General features: G+C 36.0%; 1 protein-coding gene and 1 pseudogene across 5 annotated transcripts in view; one reads left to right on the top strand and one right to left on the bottom strand.

Annotated features, from left to right (window-relative positions):
• Positions 1–9,935, bottom strand: part of CBLB (Cbl proto-oncogene B) — a 219,270-nt gene extending 209,335 nt beyond the window's left edge. For all 5 annotated transcript variants that reach the window (XM_007493530.3, XM_007493531.3, XM_007493529.3 and 2 more), the window contains exons 1-2: positions 9,526–9,935; positions 8,149–8,350 (exon numbers count right to left, since the gene is read on the bottom strand). In XM_007493530.3, the coding sequence (XP_007493592.1) occupies positions 8,149–8,316 (168 nt within the window). In that variant the 5' untranslated portion in view covers positions 8,317–8,350; positions 9,526–9,935. The remainder of the gene's footprint in view (positions 1–8,148; positions 8,351–9,525) is intronic.
• On the top strand, positions 2,058–2,552 carry LOC100011985 (40S ribosomal protein S15-like; annotated as a pseudogene).
• Positions 9,936–22,628: the final 12,693 nt, after the last annotated feature.

Here is a 22,628-nt window from a genome sequence, read left to right on the forward strand (position 1 = left end):
ATCATACCAGAGCTAAAATATGAAGCTATATTTTTGACAAAAATGACATGATTTATAAGAAATATTAAGAAACTTTGGAAGCTTTTAAGAGAAACTTTCTTAGCATACAGAAAACATTTCTTAAAAACATTTTAAATGTTTCCTGATTTGTACCTCAATTAATTCATAGCCAAAGGCCAATAAAATGTTAAATCTGCTAATATATTCCCAGCAAACAAGATTGAATATACTCTATCCCCAAAAATTTCATTAAAGCAAACTAAAATTTACAGAGATCAAAGAAATTCTATATGTAAAACTATAACTAAGCCTTGATATTAAAAAAAAATACCTAATTAACCAAAGATTTGGCTGTACTATAGGGGTAATTCCTGTGATATATTTCACAAAAACACAAGGATCAACTTTTCTCAAAGGCAAACAACATGATTTGACTGTATGAGTCATTACTGAGATCAAAAGTATTTATATTTATTCTGTGCATTTTATACTAAGCTTAGTACAATGCTAGTTTGACACTCTCTCTGCTCTATAAGAGTTTTCCATGTAAATCAGAAAACACTAATATGGATCAAAATATAAAGGGCATACAAACACCAACACTAACTACAAAGTGTTCACTATGAATGGATAACCTTTTTTATTTAAACATGAGAATTGCACATTCTGATAAGGAAGAACATGGAAGAATATAACCACCCCAAGTCCCTTCCAACTCAAAGAAGCCATGTAAAGGAGACAAGATATAATATAGCACCTTACATGCAAAATGGAATCAGGCAGAATTAAAAGCAGAAGTATAATGATGATAAAGAAAAACAAACACACTTCAAAGATAATTCACACTTAGAAAACACATTCTTCAATCAACCCTGTGATATACATGTAGTATAAAATATGATAATTTTATATACAAGGATATTGAAGGCTAAAGATGATGAGTTGTTAGTCATACAGCTAGTAAATGTCAAATCCAAGTCTCCTTATTCCATGTACAGCACTGTTTCCACTGTATCCTGATTATACAATACCAAATATTTTAGTGATTCTCCCTTCCAAGAGTGAAAGAATACCTAACTGGCAGGAAGATTACAACTCTAAGATTTAAGATGTGTCTAAATATTAAAAAAAAAATGCTATTTATAATACAGGATTTTAAATGGAATGAATATGGTTTTAATTTTACTTTCGGAATGAAAAGACACAATTTTATAGGGAGGGGAGTAAAAACCCTTTTGTTGTGATCATACTGAAGTCAAGATTTAATGAATCATGTCCTGGAATCTAAGGTCTACAGGACTGGACACTTTCATCAAACAATCTCCTAATTCCAATCACAGTGAGGATCAAAAACAGAATTCTTTCCACTCAAACCATTTTAGCTTCCATGAGCATATGTTACAACTCAAGGAACCCAATGGTGTGAAAAACAAGCTGGAAATCTTGTCCCTCTGCTCAAGATCAAAAAGACTTCCAAAATATTTCTGATACCTAAAGCTTCTCTGAAATGTCCAAATTTCTTTTAAGTTTTTCACGTTTCTACATTAGAAAACAAGGGGTCCAAGGTTTCCCAACACAGATCAAGGTTACTAGTCTCACGGTGTGTATGTTTCTCCAGCTTCTATTGGTTCCATAAGGCTCTTCAGAAAAGGATAATGCTAAGAGGGACCTGTAATAACTTCCTCTGAATATAGATTTGGGTCTGTCTGGCAAGATAAAGGCTCTCTAAGTTTGCTTGTCAACTAAGAAATGCAATGTGAAGGGCCTTTATCACCAATCATTCAATAAGTATTGGAATAATGTAATTTTATAAAATTTTAATTGCTTTTCTAAGAAATAGTGAGAAAGGCCAAGTATCTAATAATACTTATGATCCCATTTATGGGAATATTCCCTCTGCATTGCAGATTATGTCCTATCCATGTTCAGTGAATTACATCTATAACACCAGAATGGATTCTGTAGGATTGGTCAAATGATCCATTAAATTTAATCCCATTTAACTATTTCTATGCCAAAATACTGTAAAATTCATTAAGATATTTTAGATGCCCTCAGAGCAGGCAAGATGGAGGAAGTGGAGCAGAAAAAGAAGCGAACCTTCCGGAAGTTCACCTACCACGGTGTGGACCTGGATCAGCTGCTGGACATGTCCTATGAACAGCTCATGCAGTTGTATAGTGCTAGACAGCTAAAGTGACTCAACCGAGGCCTGAGGCACAAACAGCACTCCCTCCTTAAGCGCCTAAGGAAGGCTAAGAAGGAGGCACCCCCCATGGAAAAGCCTGAAGTGGTGAAGACACACCTTCGAGACATGATCATCCTGCCAGAAATGGTAGGCAGTACGGTGGGCGTCTACAATGGCAAGACCTTCAATCAGGTAGAAATTAAGCCAGAGATGATTGAACACTACCTGGGCAAATTCTCTATCACCTACAAGCCTGTGAAACATGACCAACCTGGTATTGGAGCCACCCACTCCTCTCGTTTCATTCCTCTCAAGTAATCTAGATTTAACAATAAAAGCTAAAAGGTTCTTTAAAAAAAAAAAAGATATTTTAGATGTGTTTCTTTGATAAGAGAAAAATCTAATGAGCATTTTAATTTGTAATATCGGTATTTTAACTCTTCTGTGTGAATTACAATACAGATCTTTATAATGTTCTATAATATATGTAGGTAAAATTTCACCTAATGGAATAGAAATTGATTTCTTGATTATTTACCTACTCAATGTCTGATCTTTTTAAAATATATTCTATTCATTCTGTAATATGCTATTTTAAACACTTGATTTAAAATGTCACCAACACAGATGTCCCTGGTATATAACCTTTCCAGAGAGCAACTGCTCAATACACAAGTAATAAAATAAGTCTCAGTTTTTCCAACAGAAACACAATAATTGGCCATATGCTTTGGGTTTTTATCTTACTTTTTTTTATTGACCTTTGTTTTTACATAATTTCCATATATATACTTTCCTAATCATGTGCCTAATGTCATTATAACAAAGATTTTAAATAATCTTTTATTTTTAAAGATTAAAGTAAAAGCGGTTCAAAAATAAGAAAATAATATATTGCATTGAATAAGCAATATTGTATACACACAGGCCCCCACCTGTGCAAAGGGGAAAGGGGGAAGGGGAGAAAGAATTCATTTTTCAACCATTTCTAACGGTCTTACCTTCTAACACTAAAATCTTCTATTTGGGAAAATTCCCAAGGAAGTCATTGAAAAGAATAAAACAAACTACTAATTCAGAGATTTATATAAGTGCATTATAAACACTTAAATGTTTTGTAAAATTTGTAGAACTGTATTAAAATTTGTAAAATTGTATTATAAACAATGAAAAACTGGAAACAAACTAAATGTCCACAGGTTTGAATTGACAAACAAATCATAATATTTCTGTATTACAAGGGGCATAAATTATCATGAATAACTATGAGAAACAGGAAATAATGGTGAGTCCCCTATGTGAAAGAATTCTAACTAAAAAAAAAAACAGAAGTCAATAAGTTTATTAATAAGTGATATGTATATATATTTAAGTATGTTTTTATTTTAAATAGTTTAGAGATCAATGTCCATTGGCTTTTATTTCTTTCTTTCTGCAAAATAGCTTAGGCTCAAAATAATTAAAAAGGTCACTAACTTAAAAGCTTAATAACTATGTCTGGATTGCAGTATGTGAAATAACTGGAAGATTGGAGTAAGGGGATCTTTCTTCTGCAGAATAAAACAATGACATGAAGGAAGGAAGAGGCTATCTGTTGTCTACGGCCATCATTACTGTACCATTTATTTAGTTAGAATTGTAAGTATAAAACAGAATAATTCCTGAAGCAGTTCCTTGATTAAAATCTGAATGAGAACAATTACAACTTTAATTTACAGGTCACCACAATCTAGAATCTGTTCACTTCTCCCAGAATTACAAATACCACCTTGTTTTATTAAGTTATTTTCCAACTCTACTCACACCCCAATTCATACAGCCCCCAAACACCCTTAATTCAACAAGGTCTTATGGTTCTGTTTATGACAGTAAACATTTATTTCCAGGAAGCAAAAATGGATTGGAGAAAGTTATTCTTTTTACCCTGTACCAAAGGTACAAATGTTTCTGAACTAGACCTTAGAAATTTAAAAATGTTAACTCTTAAAGTCAAGCCCCCAAAATAATACTTAAGAGATCAAGTAGTAACTAATCCTAGAAAGAAAAACACACCATACCAATGAAGAATATAGAGCAGAAAACCCATCAACAAATGTCTTTGAAGACTTAATTTTTGGCTATATTTCTCACTTTAAAGTTTTAAGAATGAGAAACAAACTGACTAAATGTAGTAAAAATGAGAAGGTAGAAAGCAGTACTCTCTTATTTTCATATTAAGTGTTTTTTTTAATTCATAAAATGTGACTTTACAAAACTAACAAGTGTAGCACCAGAAAATGTACGTTCATATTACACTCTGCTTTTAAGTATCAACTAATAAGTTTTGCATTTATTGAGCAGCCATCCATGACAGCACATGCATTTAGCATCTATTAACTGGAAAGTGGTTTCTCCCATTTTCCATCATCTGGGTAACACTCCTAAGAGAACCATGATATAGAAATGTCCTTATCAATAAATGTTCATTTTTACTATCCTGATTAGCAATCATTTCCTTGCCCTAACCTCCGCTTTTCTAACAGAAAGATGATAATGCCTCCTCTGAAAAGCTGACAATGGTCAGCCAAAAACTATGCTTAAAAAGTGCCTAAATTGTGGCCATGATATGAAGCCCTGAGTACTGTTTAACTGATTAAGCCAGCTGTGGCCCCAAATCCCCAGGGGGTAGGTAGCCTTACAACAGACTCAGTTTTCCAGTAGTTCTTTAACTTAACAAGATTCAACACTGGCACTTAGGAGAACAGTTCAAACAATACTGAACCACTAGATCAACAGCATGCTTTGGCTCATCCAGATCTTTCCCAACTAATATGACCCTAGCATCACATCATTCTGCTTACTCTGTCCCCAAGAGCAGAATTATTTGATATATGCATGAAAGGAGAAGTTACCTGGCTCTTCCCAACAACCTTTTCCCAATTATAGCATATATAAAAATTTCTAACAATTCCAACCTAAAATGACAAATGATCGCAATTGCTCTCATCTCTGCTACTTGAGTATCTTTCAAAAGGTTATTACAATGTACTTAGCTAAAATAAGTCTCATGTACTCTAAGGTGTTCTGAATTACTGGGTCAGTAGAACAGTAAACTTACATTCATTCACTCTATAAAGCTTAGACACACTACATAGCTCAGTACACTCCCCAAACCTTAAGACTGATCAATTATCTAAAGCTAATTAAATTTAGGTTTTGCTTCAGGGGGAAAAAATTAACTGTACAGCTAGGTTTTCTTTTCAAATCACTCTCCAGAGAACTGAAAAGAAACTCTTCTCTGTAACTATGATGCTAACTATATACTCTTGCGACTACTTTACCAAACAGTTAGGTAATGTATCAAGGGATTAACTTCTGGACTAACAGTCAAGTTTCTGATGTAATCACCAAGACAATGTTGATATTATAAACCACTTCCTTTACCACCGACAAATAAGAGAAAATAAACACCTGTCTATTGTACTGAATAAAATGAAATAACACTACCAATTAGTAATCATAAATATGTTGATAGTATTGTCTCCTTCATAAGCCACACAATAGTCTTTAATCTAACAATTTATATAAATTCTCCTCAAGAAAAGCCCATGGGCACAATTACATGAACAACTTTTGAACATAATGAAAAACATACAGAGAAAGCAATGTGGAGAAATTAGACAACAGCATTCATCAAGTTACTGAAGTGAAGCTAACTCTACAAAAGGCCTAAAAGATAAAAACAATTACAGATGCTTGGTTTATCATAGAAAAGTGCCAGTTTCTAACCAGTGCCTAAAAGTAAATAAAACCACAACAGCATTTTTAATGTTTTTAATGTTTCAAAAGCAGTCTTTACAATAACTATAACTGCTCTCCTTCCTTTAAGAAATCTATGTAATATTGACCCAAATTTCAGTTCACGTCAACTGATTTCTAAATGTGTCATCTAAGAACAAAGGAAAGAGAATTAATAACTTCATAATATCTGACACATTCACTAGAAGTCACGTAACCTGGACACCTAATCTTCATAAAGCATGATTCCAACTTGAACCCATGAATTTTGGCTATTACTCTCTATCTTTGATTTAAGCAGTGAAACTGAACTTCAGCTCCTTTAAGTAAAGCTGAAAAATGTTTTGTTTACCAAACATCTTCGGTTTGTTCAAGTGCATACTCTTCAATAAGTATTAACTATCCAGATCAAAGCGGAGTTCAATCAACAAGTTGCAAAGTCTTGCCTGGTGCACTTTCATAATAAAATTGGTAAAATTTTTAAAAAACTGGTAGAAGCCCGAATAGCTGATCCTAAAAAGCCAAGGTGAATGTTTTTCCAGAAAAAATAGAAACTACTCCATCTACTTACATTCCAATCTAAAATAAAAATGTAATAAACCTTCATATATGTCAAAGGATTGCCAACTACCTGTACCTTTTTAACCAAGAGATGAAGTTTTTGTTTGTCTGTTGTCTTTACAATATACTTGTACCCAATGACATGTCAAAGCAAAAGGGAAAAGTCTAGAGTTTCTTGGAGGCTTTGGCATACTTCTACAAAGTATCATATTAAGGAATCTAAATCCTAACATCAAAAAATTTGTCTACTTTACTTATATTTGAGTCAACAGTATATCTGCTTTGTTACATGCTAACAAATACCAAGGCCCCTTTCTCAATTAAATGTTCTGACTGGCTTGAAGATCACTTATAGAAAACTTATTAGTTCCTATAACTATCACAAACATAAACTGGGAGACATCAGTGCTTCAAAAGGTAGAGCTTTTCATTTTGAAAAGAAGCTAGCTAAAGTATCATCATCATATATATCACAAAATCTTATCTGTCACAGGACACTGACATCTAAAATTCCTTGAGCCTATGTTTGTTACCCTGACACATCCTTTAACTTTGTCTGCTCTGCATGAGCTAATATATAGCTATATTTCTGTGTGATCTTTCAGTTCATCTGAAAGCAACTTGTAGAAACCACAAAAATATTTGAAACTCTCAGAACCACCACCCCCAACATAAATTTTTCCTTCACAACAAATAATGTGCAATCAAATAGATTTCCTGTTTCACAATGGAATAGTAGATGAAAGAAACTATAATTTAGCCATTAACAAGAACACAGAACTTTTAAAATGAAGATGTTTTCCAAAGATGAAATGGAAACTATTTCAAATTTTGCTTACTCACTTGAGAGCTAATCTGTGTAATTGTTTCCCAGATAAATGTTCTACACTTTATGCACAGGATTGTCATAAGAGGGTTTTATAAAATGCTTTGCATAAATTACCTGTTTAAGAGCTCTTCTCCTAATCTATGGGCAAGACAACCTCATGTAAGTCAGAACAAACATTTCCAACCCATTCTGAGACAACATGCCAACATTAAGCTGCTGACATATCTGTGCTTTGCATATCCGAGTTCTCTGGAAGAACTTTGAACCTTAAAGTCAGGAGTGAGATTATCTCATATCAAAACGTCAAGCTTTTAAATACATATAAAGCCAAAAAAGAGCGGAAAATGTTCAACTCAAATCATAAGGCCTCTATCTTCCATCACAGAACTCAGAACTATAGACCTGGAAAAAGCTTCTTTAGGATAGATGACCTATCCTAAACCTCATTTGGATAAAAGGATGATGAAATTGGTGTCCTTAAGTCTTGAAATATCAGCTATATAAGTTGAGTGATTTGTCCAAGGTCATGTAATCAGGAAGTAGGAAGGCTATGGCTAGAACCCAGGTTAAGTCAACAAGCATATATAAACCATTTGATAAGTTCTCCTGACTTCTAATCAAATGCTATATAACACATATACCAATAATACACAGAAAAATGCTCGATAAATAGATCTTGAGTGCATTACAAGGGTGAGGGTTGATCAAAAACTTAACATCACCAAGTGCCATGCAATGCTAAAGTTGTAAGGGATCCCAAACATTGCATACCTAGAAATGAGTAAATACTCACCACTTTGTCCATGAGCTTCCAAGTCTTCTCAACAGTCCTTCGATCAGCTGCAGCTTGTTTAGGTGGTCCAACTGCATCCTGAATAGCATCAATAATGCCCAATATCCGTCCTTTCCGGGGGTTTCCTCCTCGGCCACCAGGGTTCCGGCCATTCATAGCATTAGCCATCTGGGATCTTAGCTCTTCAGCTCTTAGGAGAAGACTGAAAACAATTTTTGAAAGTTACCAAAAGAGACTCACATGTTCCTGAAAATTTTTTTCTTCCAAGAGAAAACTGAATGTGCTAACTCATCCCACCCACCTCCTTCAACAAGGAATGCAGTGGATGGAGTAAAATCAGCCCAGGGTTCAACTTTTAGACAGGGAGAGTCTGAATTTCACACTGGCAGTCTACACAGAGTGGGTGTCAAAGAAACAACGCAGGCTCTACTTTTAGAAAACTAACAGTTGTGGACAAATATTCCTCACTTTAGAAGGAGGAAAGGCTTGATTACATTACCCTGCTCAGAACAAAAAAGGCAACATAAATACAATCACTCCAAATAGATAAGAACACAATGTTCTTCACATCTCTACCTTAATCCCACCTCAACACACACAAAAACAAACTAAGCCACAGGGGAAGCATCAGGGGGGCTTCATTTGGGGAAACTCATTTTCATCTTGCACTAGATTCCAAGTTGTACAAACCAAAAAAAATTTATTAGACACCTCATATGGGGACACATCTGTGCTTAACAAAGGCTTGTAGGATTTGTATTTTATTCCCCATCTAAAAAAAAAAAAAACTCAAACTCGGACATATACTTCCCCAAATCCCAAGATGTCTTTTTAAATATGTAATGTCAGTAGTTACCTATAAATTAGTTAATAACCAAAGTGGAGAGGGGGGTGGGGTGACGGAGTCCTTTCCTTCCTTTCTTTTATTAAAGAGAGAGAAACCGAAGGAGGGAAAAAGGAAGAGGAGGGAAGATGACTTCTTCAGATTCAGCCCTCTTCCTCCCATTAGGAAAAAGAAAACAAAACACGAAAATACACACACACACACACACACACACACACACACACACACACACACACACACACACACACAGCTTTGTTTCTGGATTAAAAAAAAAAAATCACCACTACCTAGCTGCCCCCTCTGCTTTTTATCTACACTTAGGGAGGAGAAAGGTGGAAAGAAGGAAGGACAAAGTATCCTTTCTCCCCCGATCAACAGAAGCAGCACTTCTCTAGTCTTTGCTCTCTCCGGCTGCCTCTATTATAGCTCAGGCTCAAGTGGCTTCCAATGTCCGCAGCTTTTCTCCCTCTCTTTCTCCCCTTACCGCGTCCCCCCCCCCCACGCCCCACTCTGAGGTTCGGGTTATTAAATACCCCTTTTCAAACAGCAGCGGCAGCAGCAACAGCAGCAGCAACAGCAAACTGAGGACTCTCCTCTCTTCCTCCTCCGTAGCTCGTATCTGGCTGCACAAGGGGCACTTGGCCGGGGAGAAACATTTAGTCTCCCAAACGGAGTCCTTCCTCGCCCTCTCTCCCGGCTACAGAGGACTCCGGTGGGAGGGGGGGGGGGGGGGAGGCACACGCGAGTGCGTGAGGCTACAATATACGCGCACGTCGGGGCGGGGGCCGTAGTGGGGGACAGGAGCACACAGAGTAAGATAAGACAGCAATTCCAAAGGCAGGGAGCTCCTTCCAACCAGCTTCAGGCGAGACGTGGAAAAAAAAAAAGACAACAATTTAAGGTTGAAATAAATCCACACCCGCCTCCTGCTTCTCCCCACCCCACCCCACCCCCTCTCTCCTGGAAGCCTGGGGACAACCCAGCATCAGCCCAGGCAGGAGAAGGAGGAGACTACTCAAAGAACACCCCACCCCTCCGTATTTGTCTCTCCCCCTCCCCCGGGTAACCTACACTGAAACACACTGACGTGTGGAAGAAGAGGAGGAGGGGCCCTGGGACCAGGGAGAGGGAGGAGAGATCAGGCAGGGGAGGGATTAGCCAATCCTACAAAAGTTTAGCATTGCAGGACAGGAATCTTGACCAATTGGGATTTAGAACCCCCCCCTTTTCGCCCCGCCTACTCCTCCACGTCTATCCAGTGTCTCCAGGATAGCCAAAGAACCACCTCCCCGCACAGACACACACACACAAGACATCCACACATACATACGTACATAAACACACATACATGTCCCAAACCTAGAAGAAGGGATGAAAAATACGTGATCCATTGAGGAAGTGGGACACGGAAGAGGAAAGGATTCAAACCCCCCAGGGAGTTGGTCGGAGGGTTAAGGGAGAGACGGGCGTGACAATCTGGAGGGAGAGTAAAAGCCAACTAGGGGATAAGAGGCGGGACTTCCTGCTTTGTCCACCTTCCTAGTCTTTTGTTTCGTAGCAACAGAGGGTGGGAGGTTGTGAGTGGCACTTGAGCCTAGGTTAGAGTGGAAAACGCTGCAGAAATGCTTACTGAGGCAGTCAGGACACTTCTTGCTTTAGTCCTGGGTCTGAGGCGTTAGTTTTGTAGTGGTCAGTGTGAGGAAGAGATGGAGCTGGAGTGGGACCCACATCTGGGGATACCAGCTGGGATGAAGGTAATAGCGTCTGACTGGGCAAGCTAGCTCCTAGTTCCTGGAATTGTGTCTCATTTTACAGAAGGGAGATGGTCATCTTTAACAGTGATCATTCAAAGAAATTGCCTCACATCACATACTAAAATCAAGATTTTCTTCTGGTATACCAAAGTGTGGCAAGATTAAAGGCTGAATTAGCCTTTTTAAAAAATATTCTTAATTTCTAAGCTTATCTGAAATATCTCTTGCCCTTGCAATTCCCAACCTGGATTGGGATTTTTAATCTTCCCTCTCTTTCATGAAATTTCTCTAATTGTTAGAGACTGGAGATCACACCCGTCCTTTCTGCTTTTTAAATTTGTTTAGGGGAATGCAGGGATAGGAATGAATGAATGAATGATTTACTGAAGGTCTCCTCTGTGTAAATCACTGTATTGAACTCAGAAGATACAAAGAGAAAGGTGTGAAGCAGTCCCTGCTCTCAAGGAGCTCATGGTCTTATTGGGGAGATACATATCGTCAGGTTTTTTTTTTCATTTTATTCATCTTCTCCACCATCTTTATATTCTCAATATTTTCCATTTTCTTCAATTCTTCATCTCCTATATTCTACCTTTTATATCTTCTGAGGAGTTCTTGGGTTCCCACTTCTTGATTGTTCTCTTGAATCTTTTTATTTCATTTTGCTCTATTAGAGACAATGATGCTTGGCTCTCTATTCTCTCATTTCTCTGTTCTTTATCCTTTTTAATGAACCCTTTTGATCTTCTCTTTCATTAACCACTGACATTCCATAATATGTCAGTCCTCGGGCTTAATCTTGAATAGGTAGGAAAACTCAATATTTTTGTCAAGGCTTGTCTAAACAGAAATAGAAATTACTATTCATTACAATTTACAGCATTGAACTTTAGATGATTTGTAATTTTCTAGTGGGAGTTGTTTTGTTTTCTCTTGGTCAGACAAACAAAAACAGAGAAATTCTGCTTTTGAAGCCTTTAAAGCAGAATTAACTACTTTTTTGCACCGTATCATGATTTCTACTCTGCTGTTGATTTTTGTTGTTGTTCAGTCATTTCAGTTGTGTCCAACTTTTTGTGACTCCCCTCCCCACCACAATCTGGGGTTTTCTTGGCAAAAATACTGAAGTAATTTGCCATTTCCTTCAACAACTCATCTTACAAAAGAGAAAAACTAAGGCAAACTGGATTAAGTGACTTACCCAGGGTCATACTGCTAGTAAGTGTCAGGGGCTGAATTTAAATTCTGGAAGATGAGTCTTTGAGACTTCAGATCTGACATTCTATCCACTAAACCTCCTAACTGACATTAATCATTTGCATTAGATATATATAATCAAATGATCTTGTTTTCTCAAAATTTTCAATTTCTGCTAATTCCCTTCTTAGAAGTAGGAAATACTTTAAGGATCTAATTGTATACATGAATATATAGCTATCAGCACCCATTATTGTAAGTAGATACTTCCAATCCCTAGGTTCAATAGTTATACAAATTAATTTGAGAGAAGTTTATATGAAAATAGTTGTCTATAGTAAAATATGTATCCATATTAAAATGGAATACATATTATATAAGCCTAGACTGCTACTCTTAGAAGCCCTTTAAGCAATGCAGACATCTTCAGAGTAACTCTTGGGTAGTTTGCATCCATTTCAGGACCTACTCCAAAGGCAGGTTTTAATCCTATATTAAATAGCAAAGTTAAGTAAAATCAGATTTCCCACAAGATAGTTCATAAATTACTGGAGACAATTATTTGCTATTAGAATGAATTTAGCTATGTTTCTGATTTATTAATTATGTAACTCTTCTACAAGATTTATCTCCCTTACCAAATCAACAGAATGTGCCATTGGCAAAGGTGAAAAAAGCAAAAGGTGTGATTTAAAGTAACTCCTTTTGAAAATAGGTTGCAGAAAAGGATTTATATTTTTGTGTAGCTACATCTGGTTTTTCAGTACCTAGAGGAACAGAGACAGTTAGTTAAGTTTGCCAGCTAAGTATATTACTCATATGCACACCTGACTCATTGTAGAGTAGGGAAAATATTTGCATGTTATAGCGGATACCTCTGCTTTTTATTACATTACGAAATAAAGAAATGACAGGATGAAGAAATGTCATTGCCTACAGTATCAAGGATTATGTGTCATTAAGGATATTGGTATTAAATTATAGGCTTTGTTACATGTGTCTTCGGTATATAGAGAGAGTTGTGTTTTGAGTAAGCATTGTAGGAGTAATATTTAGGAGTAATAAATTAAAACATTGTAGGAGTAGAACTAAATATTACAAAAATATTTCCAAAGTATTTTAAGTGTTAATATTTTTTAAATTAACTTTTAAGCAGATAGTTGTTTTTTTTCCAAATTTTTTCCAGCTTCTAGACTGTTATTAAGTCTAAGGACAAAAAAAAATTTTAAACTTTTCTTATTATAGGACTGCTTCTGGGAATGGAGGAAGAAAGGGAGAAAAGAACACTATTCAGTTGACTTGCCCCCAGCCTACTTGATGAAGTCACAAAAGATAGTAGATAATGGAAAATCAAACAAGATAAGGCCTTAAACTAAGTTCTTTAATTTCTGTATGACATTTAGGAGTTATGATGAAGTTCTTCCCATCAAAAGTGATAAAATTATAGAACTTTGAGCCATTGACTGATAAAAGATTTGTCTCACTCCTTGTGATAATTTAAAAACCAAAACTTTCTCTAAGGAGTGACCACATTATTTTAAAGCAAAGAATTCAGAAGACTGAATTGGCTGAATCTACTATGAAGCAGATTAATATTATTCTTAGAAAATACCCCTTTGCCCCCAAAAAACTAAATTTGAAAAAAAAATATTAAAAGTCAGATCTGAAGAGCCAAAGGTTCATTCTCAGGCACTCTAGATTCCTAAAGACAATCAACTTTCCAATACTTAAATACCCTAGCCTCGGCCCAATCAATGAGTTTATGGTATCAGGTGTTTGCCCTTCCCCCTTTCCTAAGTTCTACAATAGCCCCAGACCTGAAGTTCACCAGAAGTTCCCAGACCGGGTTTCTGAGCATCTTCCCAGATTAATGTCTGCTTTGATTAAAAACCCTTATTTTAACTACTTTAATAGTTCTGTATTTTGCAGGCACACAGGAATAAAGTGGACCAAAGGTAGCTCTGAGGAGTGTGACCTTTGGCAGCAAAGAATAGAATAAAGTAACAATTCATAATTATTCCAGCGATTTTACCATTCCATTCAATAATGAGATGGCAAACAAACTGAGCCTGCTATTCTTCTCCAGACTTAACTCTGGACTTTCTCTTCATGGCCCCAGGAACAGCTTGAATCCTGGAAGTTCACTCCAGGCCTGAGAATCACACCTGAAAAGTGTGTTCTGTCTCTGTGATCTCTCTTCCTGAATGGATGGCTCACTCCCAGAATCTCCATTTAAGGAAGCTGCCTAGACCAGCCATATCTCATTACTCTTTAAGCTATAGTCTATATACTTTCTATCATTCATCTACTTTACCATTAGCCTCCACTTCCCCTCCCAACTTTTCAACTTCTTTTTATGAGTTGTTTTTTTTTTCCACTAGAATATAAGGACATTGAGGGCAGGGACTGTCTTACTATTTATATTTCTTTCATATAAGTATATAATAAGTAGAGGCAGCTAAGTGGTACAGTAGATAGAGTCAGGAAGATTCTTCTTCATACATACCAATGGTTTTTGAGCTTGAGCAAGTCACTTAAACTCAGTTCTTCATCTGTAAAATGAGCTGGAAAAGGAAATGAGAAACCTTTCCAGTATCTTTCCTAAGAAAACCACAAATGGGGTCATGAGAAGTTGTACATGCCTGAAAACAATGGCACAACAGAAAGGATCTTTTTGCCTAAGATGCAATCTGCAGTAAATGTTAGAAAACAAACAAAGCCCAATGTTATAAAAATGTGTGGAAACATGGTTCTTTTTTCTGTCCCAAATTCATATTACCTCTCCCCAAACCCACCATTTTATTGGATATGTCTATATATGCTAAGTTATTTGTACCTCTCATGTCTGTATATTGGTTTGGAAAATGTTATATCCCTATGTCTAGGATTTGCTTAACAACTATGAAGTGGCAGAGGAAAGAATTTTATTTTTTTCTCTTTGAATTTTATTTTATTGATTAATTAAGAAAAATTTTCCATGGTGACATGATTCATATTCTTTCCCTCCCCTTCTCCAATACCCCTCCCATAGCCAATGCACAATTCCACTGGGTTCTACATGTGACATTGATCAAGACCTAGTTAGAGGAAAGAACTTTATATAAGTACCTCCTATATTTGCTCCTATAGGATCAGCTAGGAAGTACAATATAGAGAGTGCTGGACCTGGAGTAAGGAAGATAGGGTTTCAAATCTGGCCTCAGACACATAATAGCTGCACAACCCTGAGTAAGTCACTTAACCCTGTCTGCATCCTCATCTATCAAGTGAGCTGGATTAGGAAATGGCAAACCAATTCAGTGTCTTTGCCAAGAAAACCTCAAATAAGGTCATAAAGAGTCTGACATAAATGAACATCAGCATGTGCTCCTATATGGTATAAATTTTGTAAAAATATAATAGAACATGAAGCTTTCATTTTCTTTCTTTTTTATTTTTGCTATTTAAGTTAAACATATAGAGGATTCAAATATTAGAGCTAAAAGAAATCTTGAGGACTATCTACTTAGTATTGAGGAGATAAGCTGATAGTTGGTAAAATATTTGATGTTGCTCTTACCTCCCTGGGCTCCTGGGTACAATCTCCCCAGTGTGCTGGCATGACCAGGGCCCCCAAAAAACTGTCGCATATTGCACAAACTTATTTGTTGTAAAAGAAAGGACATTGGATTTCTAGTCAGAGACCCTGAATTCAATTCCTAACTTTGTGTCTATGTGACTGGATGACTATATTTGTGATGTAAAGAAGATTCTTGGTCATGTATGAATGAAATTGAATGACTTTAATGGTTCTACAAATGGGGGGCAGTGGTATCTTTTCTTTATCTGAAAAATGAAAGGCTTGGACTCGATCTCTAAAAATCTTTCATCAATTTGATTTGCAACAGAAAAACAGTTTATGACAATAAGAAATATAGCTGCCACATAGACTGATATTTTTATAAGGCAGACACCAGTTATTTTCATTAGAATAAAAAAAGCAACTTGATAAAAATATAAAATCATAGAAAGATATCTAGGTACTTATGATTATATGTCCCTGATTTTCTAATAATTCTATTTTTATATATTCTTTCCCATTGTTTCATAAATGTCCCAAAATTTCCAGCATTTCATCAAATTGCTCCTGAATCAGTCAAGTCCATCATCATTACAATAAAAATATGCTAAAGTTACAAAAGATAAAGAATCAAAAGTATAAGAAATATTATAGTTATTCCAGAAAAAACATTTTTCCTAGACCAAATTACATGTATTTTTAGCTATATATATATACTATATGCACAGATGGCTTGGTGGGCAGCACAGAAATGATGGCAATTGACCACATATAATTAAAAAGATTCATTAAATGTATAATTAAATGATATTTAATGTGTATACTATTACAAGACTTGTTATAAATTAATTCACAAGTAAGGGGAAAAAAACTTTTATAAGACACAGATATCATCATTTTGGGTTCAGAAAGTCATTGTGAGGAACTTATTTCAGTCTTTCCACCTCTAAGCAACTACCAAAGGCATCTATAGGTTAAATGACTTTCCTAAATTTATAGCTGGTAAGAATCTGAGAGGGGTTTTAGATACAGAATTTTGAGACTCAAAGTCCACAGGGCAATTCTGTCTCTACATAGGAATCAAGCATCCTTAAATGGATTTAGCGTTTCTAGAGAACAATCTGGATACCCTAAACAGTAGTCTACACTATAAACATGCAAGTCCAAGTTTCTCCTCTCCTTCTTTCACATTTCCTTACTCTACTTTCAATTTTCTGATTTCATCATTTTACACTAAAAAGTTGATGACTAATTCAGGGAAGAGCCTTTTAAGTAGACACTAATCTTTTCAAATGGAATTTAATCAAGGAAGGTCTGCTTTGCCATACCATGGAAGACATAAATATGGGAACTATATTTTCAGAATCAAAAACTTAGACAAAAGCTGTTACTTTTTAGAAGCCCCATAAAATACATTTTTCTAATGAAATAAAGACTATTCAATAAAATCATGTACATACAGTGATTGTAGTTATTGACATGAAACAAGCATTAAATGTAAAGAAAGTCAATTAGGGGAAGTCAACAGCTCAACTTGAAGAATAGTCCTAAATGACCTGATGACCAAATAGAGTTGTGGATGATTATTAGTCAGTGACCAAATCTGAGAATTGCCTCAGCCAGATTATTGAGATTTTAGGGCACTGGTCACTAAATGAAGACAAAACTGATGGGACACAAGAAGCTTTTAATAATTTGCTGAGAAGATAGTCTTGCATCTTTTGGCCTAGATTTGAAAAAAAAAAAAAGTTAGACACACTGTCCTTGTAGGTCTTACCCATTATAGGATACAGAGGATGAAGAGAGAAAAGAGGAAATTTTTCTTCTCATTTCTCTAGCAATAATGGTCATTATACATACAAGACAAAGAGAATATTTGATTGACTAGGCAAATCTAAGTTCATGGACACTTGCTTCTGCTGTCTTTCCATTTCCTTTCTTGTGTGCAGGTCAGAAAATAGCAGACCAGAAAAATAGATGTTTTCAACCTTTGCAGTTACCTTGTATATTTGAAAATTCAGGAGTTCCAGAGTTACGTGCTGGCTTCTCAGTGGGAAGTAATTCTTGTAATACCATTTTTCTTAGAGGAGAAAATGACTGATGACAGGATCTTCCTGAAACCTACCTGACCTGGATATTCAAACCTTTTGAGCTGTTCAGGTAGTGTAGATGTGTAGTTCAAAAAGAGAGAACAAGACAGCTCTATACCCACAGCTGGAATCCTACCACTCTCAGGATGGCAGACCTCAGGACTGAGACTTCAAGAGAATAGAACTAGAAAGGCTTCTTGTTTGTCCTAGGATAAATGTTCTGGTTCTTTCTGAATGAACTGGGCATTGGCCAAGCCTTGCTTAGGCCAAATGCTGGAATTATCAGAGCCTGAAATCTACCAATAGAGTAATATATCCTACAGAAAGTTGGCTCAGTTAGCCCATTGGTCAGCCCAATGCACCTGGCCAAGATACCTTGCCCAAGAAGAGCCATGGGGAGGAAATCACGAGAGAATATCAGGGAGTCTACAACTTTACAGAGAACTGGGTTGAACATTTCCAATATATAATCTTCTCACCTGTGATTTCTCAACTTGCTCACTCTCTCTCTCTCTCACTCTCTTGCACACTCTCTCTGTGTGTTTGCAGAAGAATGTACTCTAAACTTATGGGGCAAATGTTCCATTATAAATCGTATTATGCCATTCCAATAAATCCTTTTGCTTTGAGCTAATTGTGTTCTAAGACTGACTATTTGAAAAGTAAACATCACAGTTGGCTTGTGAGCCATATTTTTAAGGTGTAGGCCCACCAAATACTTTAAACCTGAGGTAGTAATCCTCCAAGGAATATAGCCTTTAAATTCAGGATAGAGATTTGCTCCAAAGAAGACACAACAGAAGTTATATTTTGATTGTATAAACCAGAACACTCTTTCCTTCTGGTATATGTTAAAAATCCATTATGATAATATTGTGGATAGTGTCATCCTTAAAAAGAAAACAACCAAAAAAAAAAACCAAAACCCAAACACTTTTGACTCAAAAACAGTCCCATTTATTCACAGGAAATAGGCCAAGAGTATTTATGTGGTTTGCCTTAATATAGAGAGAATTGGTAAAAGCCAAGATACCTCTTTTTGTGAATCCATTCATATTCTGTAACCACTGCACTAAACTTTTCTGGGAACATTTATATACTAAGTAAACCACAAATAACCTAGAACAAAAAAGAAAGAAAGAAAGAAAGAAAGCTTGCCAAATGATATGCAATACACCAGCCCACACTAAAGATACTTTCCCATAATAAATCATGCAGTTTTCAAATACCATCTTAATTTCTAAATCTAAGACTAAAGGGTAGATTTTCATATTCATTATGGAGTTTCATTTCCATTATTAACTGGGCTCTGTCTACTGAAGAAAATGAAAAGGGCACTAATCAAGTCACGTCTTTCTAAAAGCACCTTTAGTAATTATTCACAGTGAAATGGGAAAAATCAACAAATTATATCTATCAATCACAAATTCTTGTTTTTGTCTGACAGTTTTTCTGTCTAGCCTATGCAATTTACTGAACTATATTCACAAAAATTTCAATTAGGGATGATCATAAGCAGAATCATATGACAGATTTTTCTTGGGTATCCTTCTACTACCCTTTAAGGAACCGACTCCCTCTTTGTAGGGCCCTCCAGCTCATACACACTCCTAGATGACTACTGCTTTCATGTGACTGGTTGACTTTCATATTGCAGCATTTCACTCAGCCTTATGCTTCTCAAAATCTTCATTAACTTCTATGACCACATCCCCTAGATCTAGTACTTTACTTTCTTCACTATCAAAATTTGTTCATAGTGTTCCCTTCATTCAGGCCCCTATTTTCAGTGAGCAGCCCTTTTGGAAAGGTTCCTAGAAACTAATTCACACTAAAGTATTAATGATAAAAAAAAAGTCAGCTCCTCTGTGAACGATTGCATTTTTATGTAAGAGAAAATGCTCTATTCCAAAGAAATGAGTCCAAAGGATAAAATATCAGATCCCCTGGCAAGTTGCTAGGGAAAATTATTTTGGAATTTGAAGAGTTTTCTTTGTGCCCCTTCTATTACTTCTATTTCAGTTAGAAAGCAAGGTCTAATTGTCAGTACTTTCCCAATTCATTTTGCCTGTTTGGTAACAGAAAATTGTCATTTCCCAAATATTTAGAAGTGAAAATATCAATCAAAAAGAAAACTTCTTATAAGTGAATTTTGACTTACATTTATACCTTACCCTTATCCACCTGACTTTGCATGGCTGCATGTAAAGAAAACAAGTGTGAGAAAATCAGCTATTAATGTGTGCTTATATACTTTCTGCAAAGTTGGAAGAGATTATCATTTATAATACAGAACTGTGAATATTATACTTAAATGCTTTCTTATAAGTTATGACAATGTCTGAATCCTTATGAAAAATAAGATTAAGAAAAGTAAGAGAAATAGGAAGTTTTGAGATAATTCCTAGGAAACATCTGGGGTTTGGAATCTTGAATTAAAAATTTCCCCTTCTCCTACCTCCCAAATATCTTTTTTCCTGCTTTGAGGCCAGCTCTTTGAATGATTTCTTTTTCAAGGCTACTTAACTATAGCTGAAAAGATATACATTAATTTTTTTAATATACATAAGAGAAGACTGGTAAAGTGGAATGTCAGCAGAAAATGGGTGTCCAAAAAACTATCAGAAAGCTTTAAAGCTGTATAGTTGTTTCTAATTATTTGTGACCCCATTTAGGGCTTTCTTGGCAAAGACACTTGGGGTGGTTTGCCATTTCCTCCTGTGAACCTTAAAAATTCCCAGACCCTACTTCATAAGATTGGATTAAGACCATTCCCCATTTGGGCAGTGAACTCTACTTAGATCAGGAATGTGAGAACTCACCTACTTAAGTCTGCCCTAGGGGAAGATAAAATTGTAAACTCCTTTCTGAACAATGAAAAGTACTTAAACCCATACTTAAGCCATGCCTATTTTAGGACTAATACAAAAAGGGTGCTAAGTACCTATAAAGGTCAAGCAACTTGTGAACTTACAAGGAGCAAAGAGGTGAAAACTTACTCAGAGATTCTAGTCTACTCAGGTGTGAATTACTCAAAAGATTAGTCTACTCAGGTGTGAACTAAGAATGGTCTGTCCTTTGAAAAACATCTACTGTGATTGGTAGATGTAAGGACTTAGGGGAGGTGACATGGGAGAAAATGCCCTTTAAATAGGAGCTCAGATAGGAGCTCAAGGGATTCTGAAACATTCAGATCGAGGATTGAGCTGGTGAAGTCAGCTGAGATGGAGCTGGCCTGGTGTCACTAGAATCCTTGCTTGGACAGATCTTGTGGTGAGTGATTAAGGACTAACTGATCTTTTCTCTTAGGGCTTAGGCCTGGGTTGGCCAGGACTGGCCAGGGCTGGCTTATCCTTTTTTCATTATTCCCCTTTTCTTTAATTCCTCATTTGTATTAATTAAAATCTCTATAAAACCCAGTTGACTTGGGTATATTTGAATAATTGGGAATATTTCCCTGGCGACCACCTTATATATTGATTTAAAAGCAAGACACTGAGGTGAAAACATATTTTCTGCGGTCACAATTTACTCATCCACTCTTATATCTACTACAATTTAAGTCTTCCACTATTTTAATCACTACAATTTATGGCTTCAACCATTTTAACTATTACACTCCTCCAGCTCATTTTATAGATGAGGAAAGTAAGGCAAACAGGGTTAAGTGACTTGTTCAGGTCACATAGCTAGGAGGTGTCTGAAGCAGGATTTGAACTCAGGTCTTCCTGATTCCAGGCCTGGCATGCTACCCACTGTGCCACCTCACTGCCCCTTAAAACAGTATTTATAAGGTATTTCCCATGGAACTATGGTGTGATATGGAGAGGAGATCCACAAGAAAATGTTAATGGCAGTGATGTTTTTCATTTTCCACATTAAATATTAAAATATGTATTATAAGACTGCATGTCAATCTTGAGCCATAAAAAAACTGAATTTTTTTTTTCAGTTTTGATCCACTATAACCAAGGAGAGTTAGAATGGCATAGTACGTATAGTGGGTTGACCTGGCAGTATAAAAAACTTGAGTCCAAACCCTTCTTCTAATTCATGCTAGTTGTATGGCCATTGGAAAGCCACTTAACTCTTAGTGTACCAAGATGTTATATAAAGCTATATTTTAACGAAGAGGCGCTATCTTGCTTTAGGAAGAATTTCCATAAAATAGTTCTCAAAACTGAAGAATCACAGTTTTCAGGACCATTCTCCCCAGAACCAAAAACCTATTTGACCATGGTTCTACTTACTAGAGAAGGAAATGTCAAACAACCCAAGTATCTCTGCCAAGAAAACTCCAAATGGAGTCATGAAGAGTTGGAGAAAACTGAAATGATTCAACTACAGGTCACTTTTTTCCTCTGGTTTGCCTTTTCCTACTGTGCAAAATGAGGAAATTGTTCCAGATGATATCTAGATATAAGTCCAAGATCCCTGTCCAAGGACTTTTCTATACCCTTAAGACCACCCAGACCAGTATCTATGGGTTCTTTAATGAATATGGTAAATATATTAATATCTTTATCTGATAATAATATATTGGCAAAATTCTTTCTTTATAAAAATCCCACAAGGGTTTTTATGTATGTACTATAATTTTATTATTTCTATTTTACAGATAAGGAAATTGAACTTAGGAGAGGCTAAATGATTTGCCAGTAGTTACATAGCTAGTAAATGACTGAGTAAGGATTACAACTCAATTCAATTCAATTTAAGAGACATTAAGCTCAGGTAAGGAAATGAAACAGTTACTGCTAGGAAGGAGTTTATTTTCAGCCCAGGAGATAACAAAACAAACACATATAAGTAAATTCAAAACATATGCAAATTTCCAGAGGACTAGAGTGCTAAAAATTGGGGGAATTGGGAAAGAAACATTAACTGAACTATCCTTGGAGGGAAACTAGGGATTCTACAAGGTGAGATGGGATGAAAGTGTATTTCAGATGTGTCCCATTATCTGTGAAAAGGTTCAAGAGAAAGATTTAACTGGAATAGAGAGAACATGAAGTGGAGTAATATGAAAAGAGAGG

The sequence above is a fragment of the Monodelphis domestica genome, chromosome 4, assembly GCF_027887165.1.
Source record: "Monodelphis domestica isolate mMonDom1 chromosome 4, mMonDom1.pri, whole genome shotgun sequence".
Taxonomy (NCBI): domain Eukaryota; kingdom Metazoa; phylum Chordata; class Mammalia; order Didelphimorphia; family Didelphidae; genus Monodelphis; species Monodelphis domestica.